Source organism: Austrofundulus limnaeus, unplaced genomic scaffold (assembly GCF_001266775.1).
Source record: "Austrofundulus limnaeus strain Quisiro unplaced genomic scaffold, Austrofundulus_limnaeus-1.0 Scaffold22, whole genome shotgun sequence".
Lineage (NCBI taxonomy): Eukaryota > Metazoa > Chordata > Actinopteri > Cyprinodontiformes > Rivulidae > Austrofundulus > Austrofundulus limnaeus.
The window spans coordinates 2,900,001-2,907,620 of record NW_013952424.1 but is presented as its reverse complement, the minus strand read 5'-3'; the positions used below and the strand labels follow the sequence as shown (position 1 = coordinate 2,907,620).

The 7,620-nt window shown below is 37.1% G+C and overlaps 2 protein-coding genes across 2 annotated transcripts in view; one reads left to right on the top strand and one right to left on the bottom strand.

Moving 5' to 3' along the window:
• The first annotated feature begins 569 nt into the window (after positions 1-569).
• dram1 (DNA-damage regulated autophagy modulator 1) lies at positions 570-5,006 on the top strand. Its single transcript, XM_014004092.1, has 7 exons — positions 570-803; positions 2,211-2,278; positions 2,473-2,615; positions 2,698-2,875; positions 3,001-3,059; positions 4,253-4,345; positions 4,430-5,006. The coding sequence occupies exons 1-7, from the start codon at positions 673-675 to the stop codon at positions 4,472-4,474; spliced, it is 717 nt and encodes a 238-aa protein (XP_013859546.1). The 5' UTR covers positions 570-672; the 3' UTR covers positions 4,475-5,006.
• Positions 5,007-5,836: 830 nt separating this feature from the next.
• The window catches only part of washc3 (WASH complex subunit 3), a 3,463-nt gene continuing 1,679 nt past the window's right edge, over positions 5,837-7,620 (bottom strand). The window contains exons 5-7 of the mRNA XM_014004241.1: positions 6,523-6,639; positions 6,380-6,444; positions 5,837-6,300 (exon numbers count right to left, since the gene is read on the bottom strand). Coding sequence (XP_013859695.1) covers positions 6,204-6,300; positions 6,380-6,444; positions 6,523-6,639 — 279 coding nt within the window. The 3' untranslated portion in view covers positions 5,837-6,203. The remainder of the gene's footprint in view (positions 6,301-6,379; positions 6,445-6,522; positions 6,640-7,620) is intronic.

Here is a 7,620-nt window from a genome sequence, read left to right as displayed (position 1 = left end):
TGAAAGCTGCAGGTCTGCAGCAGCAAAGTGACACATGGGGACTTCAGGTTCTCAGTGCTCATTTCCTGTGTGTCGAATGTGTGGGACTTCATTTCTGAGGTGAGCTGAGTTTCTGTTCAAGTCTTTTGTGGTTCAGATCAACACTAAGTTTTTAATATTTTTTCCCCCTTCTTCTTTGTTGCTAACGCTGCAGCCATGACAATGAAAGGTTTCTCCTGCACACAGACCAGGCTGTGGTTTGAGCGGTTTGCAACATGAAGCAGTAGATAGCAAACTGCTGTCACAGAATAAAGCTTTTAAAACTGTTTAATATCTAAAGTATAAAGGAATTCTTTAAAATTAAAGTAAATGAATTGTATTTAATTTAAAGTTGATTTTTTTTCCTTTTAGTTTTATAAAATGAAAACTTGTTCCATATACTGTATGTAAGATGTGTGATGAGGACGCGCCCACAGGGAGTCGCTTTTGAGGAAGACGCTTTTTGTGTCAGCAGCTCGCCTCGCGCAGGTTAATTCCTGTCAGCACCATGTGACCGTCAGGAAAACACACTAAACCAGCAGCTGCTCACATCTCTGTTCCAGGAATTACACGCGGATTACTGTTTTCAGTTCAGTTTTTCTTCTCCAAAAGTTTCCCAGAAAACAAACGTCGCGCCGCGCGTAAAGAAAGACGATGTTCTGGTTCCAGCGAGGTCTGTGCGCCCTGCCGGCGTTCCTGGGCGTCTGGTCCTCCGCCACCTTCATCATCTCCTTCATCATCGCCGTTTGGAGGCAAGACATCGATGTTGTCTTCCCCTACATCAGGTAGGAGTCGCAGAAAACTTTCTTTTTTAAAATTTTTGTCTTCAAACTGAGATTTGTTTGAAACGGTTTTAGTTTCGTTTTGTCGCTCTGGCAGGACGCCCAAACTGCAGCTGTGCGTAAAACCCGTTTTTTTCCCCCTGGAAATTATTATTATTATTATTATTATTATTATTATTATTATTATTGCATCACTTATTAAAAAAACAAGAGACTTGTATTTGAGAATTAAGAATTTAGTTAAACAATGTCAAAATGTTAATAAAAATATTAAACTAGTATGAATCTCACACATCCATATTTTCATTTTAATCTGAAATTGTTGAACAGATTACGGACTTCCGTAAAGTTAAATTAACCTAAACAAAGAGGAAGCTGTACAGCTGTACAGTTTTACTCTCAGGGCTTGATATAAATGGAAACTTTCAAGAAGCAAAAGGAAAGGGAGGTTCACTTTACTGCTTCCAGCCAACAGACCTTGAAAACACTAAAACAGCTCTGACTCTGTGAATTTTACAGCTTATAAAAATAAAACTTACCATGGTAATAGCTGAGATATAGGTCCAAAGCTCGTACGCTGAGATCTAATGGATTGCACAAGTTCTTTGTTTAAAATCTGCTGTTATCTTTCAGCCAGCTCTGTTTGTCTGTTAGCAAAATATCTCMCAAACCACTGGACAGATTTCCGTGAATCTTTCAGAAAATAATCCATGGATAGCCGTCTTTAATTGATTAACTTTTGGAGGCAGTCAAATTTAAGATTGCCTCTACAGCAAGCTCATTTTAGGAAACACAAATATGGCAAAAGCTTAATCAATTTTACAGATATTGAGATAAAAACAATGTCGGAGTCATAGCTGAGAATCACAACACAGAATACCAAGTGCTATTTATTGTGCAAGATATTTGCTTAAAACTTTAGCATTAACGATTTGAAGCCAACTGTCTGTTAGCAAAATATCTCAAGACCGAATTGGTGGATTTTCATGAAACTCCCAGAGACTAATCACAGGATATTTACATCTACAACTGATTAAATTCTGGAGTCAATCAAATGTAAGTTAGCTGCCACAGATGACTGATCTYAAAATCAGAGAAATAGCTCGGACTCAGGCAGCTTTACAGGTATTGAGCTGAAAGTTGTTGTGGTAGTAGCTGAGGGTCATACACTTTGCTCAAAATCTTCGTATTTAAAGTTTGAGGGCAACTTTGTTATTTGTCAGCGTAAGATTATCTTAATTTTCACTAAAGACGGCAAGTTTTAATGCCTATGTTCTGAAAAATTATACTTTTGTCTTAAAGTATAAAAATGATGAAATATAAGTATAAAATTTCTATTTTAAAACTTTTACTCTAAGGTGATGTAAAGGGTTATTTACATGGCTGTTTATCCGCATTCTTTATTCTCAGTGACACGGGTGCAGTCCCCCCGGAGAGCTGCTTTTTCGGCCTGATGACCTTCATTTGTGCATGTGCAGGTACATCCTCAACTTCATCTTTGAACTGTTGGCCAACTCTGGGCTCTCCCAGGACGGGAAGTAAACTTCCCAACAACGCTACTCCTATTTCCTTTTTTTTTTTTTTTTTTTGCAAAGAAAATTAAAGATTTCTTAATTGGAAGACTGACTCAGGAGTGGTTTGTGGTTTAACGCACAACGTGACTTTTGCACAGGAATTGGCACTGTATATGCCAGATATAAGTTTGTGCAGAAGCTGATTGAGGAAAACAATGTGATGAAACCGTGCTGCAATAAAGCCTCCCTTTTATTTGGGTTGGGCTCCTGCTTTGGGATGTCGGTCGTTGCAACTTTTCAGGTATGTCCTCACAGATTTTGTCGTGTAAATTTCAATCTCTTAAAAAAATAGTTTGATCTTTTTTTTTTTTTTTTGCTTGCAGGAAACAGCTGTAAGAATATTCCATGATATAGGAGCCTTGTTGTTTTTTGCCTCCGGTGTCGTCTACATGATCACCCAGTGTTGGATATCATACACAGCACATCCATATGACTGCGCCAGGAGTGTGTCTGTGGTGCGTGTGGGTCTCACGGTCATTGCTGCTGTTGCAATATTTCCCAGTATCCTTTAAAAGAAAAAAATCAGCCACATTTGGATTGTTGGAGTCCTTTTATTTTGCCTGCCTTGTACATCATGTTAGTTGTGTGTGAAAAGTGTCACATTTTTTCTTTAATTAATCCTCCAGCTATAATTTGTGGTCTTCTAAGCAGCAAAACGTCGCTGCACTGGGACAAAGAGGACGAGGTAAGCTTTAAAASTTCAGCGTATGTGTTGGGGATTACTCTCCACCATAATGTGTTATAAGTAAACGTGTTACAAAACGTTAAGGGGTTTTATTATCAATGGGGTTTCAARTGCTGGTGTTAGARTTCATGTTTTATGGCGTTTTGACCTTGGCCTCTAAATCCAACATAGCTGCTTAAACGTTGTCTAATTACTTTTTTATACTTCTAGATCTAAAATGAATCTAACAAGTAAGCATTTTGTTTCTCAGCAACCCTGTAGGTGTTCTGATTGTCTGCGTCTATGAGCTTTAAAGGCAGCATGTTTCTAAAAGCACAGGAAAACCACAAACAGAAAGAAAGCTTTCGGTATGTTCTAAAGAATGTAAACAGTGGTTTCATGGTGATGGTTGCAGTTTTCAAAGTAAGACGCTCGTTTGGGCCCAGAGCTGCAGCTCAGCAGCTGGTGTAGCTCCAAACTACAAAGGTAAAATGTCAAAACAATACATGTCTGTATATTTTTATTGCACAGCAAAATTCAACGTGTGTTGCTCAAAATTGCTGGCCTATATTCAAAACACTTGATTCCACTGGTTTTCCACTTTGAAGCTGAGTTTCAAGTGATAAAATTCACCCCATGTTAGCGTTTAGCCTAACTAAATGTTAGGTTAAATGTTAACATTAGCATATAGCCCTGTAGCTTCTATCTAATCTTTTTACATCTTCTAACAGCATTCTCTTTTTTAACTCTGTAAACTAAAAGTGTGAATACGCTCCAGTCAACTTTGAAGTTGGAATTTTCATTTAATGTGTAAAAAAAAATGAAAGTATCAAAAGTAAAAGACAACTCAAGAAGTGTGTCACAACTTCCAAAAAGGCTTCCTCAAGCACAAAAGTGGTAGATGCTGTAAATTATCAATTTATTTGCACTTTTGTCAGATTATTCCTCATTTAATCAGTTACAAACAAATTTAAATWGTTTCTGTCAATAAATATGTAGCTACTGTGTTTTAATGCGTTAAATTCAGATAATTAGCTGTTTATGCYAATAGCAGTTAGCGTGGTAAATGAGCCCAATTAGCATATCTCTTTGATTTTGCACTTTTCAGGTAAACCACRTTTAATTTGGGTGTTATTGTTCCAAAATTTTAGTTCTGACATCTGAGACCACATTTCTTATTTTATTTAAAGATTCTCTTAATCCCTGTCTTGCAGCAATACGCCCTCCACCTGACCAGCGCCGCCTGTGAGTGGGTCGTTGCCTTCAGCTTCGTCTTCTTCTTCTTCACCTACATTCATGACTTCAAAGTGAGCATCAGATTTCAGAAATCCCTGACATTTTTAGTCTTTGTTGTTTATGTTCTAAATGTTTTCTCTTCTTATTCCTGACAGCGGTTCACCTTGCAAGTGACTACAGTATATGAGCAACCGTTTTGAACGCTCTCAGCACCACTGAGATTTTTTATTACAATCCACATAAATTTGCAGGATTTTTAAACTGTTTACACAATTATTTAATTTTTTTTGTCAGTTGCTGATTTTATAATAGATTTTTATATATATTACTTTGTCAGATGGGATGTCATAGATGAAAGTTTGTATTTTTATAACTTTTTTACATATTTTTATGAATACTTTATTACATTATTTTGCACTTTTTTCAACTGTTGCCACACCAATATGAGATGCATCCTGTGAGGCTTGTGACCAGTAATAGGAGAACTTAATCACAATGAACACATGATCACAATGCATGAAACAAAACCTTCAAACTTATGACTTTAAATGAGTGTAGGTATTCTTACACTGGGTAGTTTTTAAAATCTGCAAGTCTGAAATTTGACTCCATTATTTGGGTGCTGACAGTTCCCTGTGGGTTGTTTTTCTCTTCTTTTATTGGATTACTTGTTTATGACAACAAAAGAAGATGATGTTCATAGTTAAGATATGCCTTCCTTGTGAAAATCTGTTCCAGCACACTTAAATTAATAATAATAATAATAATAATAACTATTTATAGAGCGCTTTCAAACAAAATGCTGAAAAGGAAAAAAATCATTTCTAAAAATAGATTAACAAAAACACATCAAATAAGGCACGAAAGACAAACAAAACCTTTAAATCACATAAGATAGTGTGAACATGTCTTTAACTCATGCTTTAAAAACCTCCGCAGGACAGTTGATGACCAATTAGCACAAAAGCCATGAAAATTGCTTAAATAGGCTTAAAACACGCAAATCATTGAGATGATTTTATACATGTTCRTGAAATATCACCATTTCATYCACAACTAAAGAGCACTAAGGCAGCTAGCTTCACAGCTACATTTCTACTGTAACACAATAAAATCAACTAAAACTCGTGCAGCTTCGAAGTTTAAAAGGATTTGACTGAAACAGACCAGTCGCTGCTCCTAATTTCACAGGTTTCACCCAAGTTACAAACTCWCCAAGTATTCCTCCGTAACTCGTCAGAAATGGTGCACAAACTCACTCGACACAAGGAAGAACAACGAAGCAGTCAGGAAGTAAAGTGCCTTAAACGTGTTGCCCCTCGACACTTTAAAAAAAAAAGGGTCTCAGGTCTGACTGAAGCCATCCGGTGATTGTGCTCAAGTGTTATTAATCAAASGAAGACTGAAGACGATGTCAAAATGCATCACAAACTTAGGAGAACCTGCCAACCTCTACACTATTACTGCTGTAATTACAAATGAAATTAATTTTGTACTTTGCTTGTTACACGATGTACTGTAAAGATCATTTTATGGTCCTTWTCTGGAAAAATAAACTGCTGTTTTATAACAATGTGTGTTTATTAGTGAAAAATCAGAACAAAGTGCTTTATACATTGCTTTTTCATACATTCACAGCACTTTTCATTTTTTACAATTATTTTTACACTTTAAGACATCTGCTTCAAGAAATTTATGTACCTTTAGGTGCAACTTTGTCCAGGCTTGTGATAGGAGTGCAGGCACGAAGGCATGCTTTTGACTTTTGAGACATTAAAAAAAAAAAAAAGACGACTTATCTTTCAAGAAAATTAATAGAATTGGAAAGAAAAAAAACTATAAAACAAAATTGGGGAGACTGATTTGACTACAAGCAAATCCTTTTCAGTCCATTTTTACAGTAAAATTACAATCACTGATTAGTGTCCTTCAGTCGCTAAAAGATGATTCGCTGTCTGAGCTGGTGGCGCCGACATCATCCTCCGTGCTCCTCGTTGCCACGTCGGGCACAGGTGCGTCAGGTGTGCTGTTAGCACAAACGAGCAGGTTACAAACAAGTTTATTGAACATTATAAGATAAACTAATTTAACAGTAAAATTCTCACTCTAGCAGGCTGGGATCCAAACCCTCCATCACCATTTTATTCCGAATGGCCATCACTGGTACCCCCTAAGATAAATAAGACAGAACATTAAGATACAAAACAAAACACTTTTTTTTTTTTAAATCTAGTCTTTGCATCCTTACCACTTGGACCATTTTTAGGTAACGAGCGTAGCGTGAGTCTTTAGCTACCGTCATGACATTCTCAGCAGCCACTTCTGCTTTCTGTGCAGGTGCAGCCTCTGATGAGGCGTGAGCAGGCTGCAACATGAAAAGAAATAAAAAATGCAAATCATAAGTCAGGCTGTGAGGAAAGAAACAGCAGCATCTACTTTTTAAAGCTTACCTCGAAGCTTAAATTGTAAYGTCAGCCTAATCTCTGAAGAAACAGATATTTAAATGTTCGAAAACTTTCTTTCAGCAGAGAAATGCTTCTCTATATTTGTTTATTTTCATCTATTGTCTTGTTGCGAGGCAGGTGGCCTCACGTCTGACTCYAGAATACTTTGGTTCACGGTTGACTCAGTTACAGCAAAGTGTCCAGATCCTGTGGCTGCAAAATRAGTCCAAATCCTCACATCTCCACTACCGTGCTTTACAGCTAAGATGAGGCTCCTGTGCCTTTTCGCTGTGCCTTTTTTATTCTAAAGCTCATGACCACATTTGAAACAAACAAAAAAAAAAAMSWKKTTTTTTTTTTGTAGTTTTTTTGGTTTGCACAAATTTAAGTTTGCTAACCTGAACTGAGCCACTGTGTGCTTCTAATATGCTGTATTAGAACAAGCTGCAGACGGACATGAATCTGTCAGGACTCATTTCGCCAAGATCTTTCGTTTCAACTGTTACAAAATGTGTTACCAAGAACTTTGATCGATGTTGATGTTTTTAAACGACCTGTTCAGTCACCAGCTGTATTGTGTCTGTACGTCAAACACTGCCTTTTCTTTCACCGCTCCGTTCCACTGCCTAGAACACCGAAATCATTCACTGTCTCAAACCTGTTACACCTGTATAACATTGTTGTGCTGTAAATAGTAAACTGTTTTTATTTTTTAATGACATGTGCTAATGACCTCTTGGCCAGGTCACCCTTGGAAAAGAGATCTTGATCTCAATGGGTTTTTACTGGGTTAAAGGTGACCCATCACATCGAAACAAAAGATTTAAAGGCACAGTGTGTAGGATTTGTTGTTTTCAGCGACATCTAGTGGTTGAGTGGTTGAATCATCCTCCCTGGTCCTC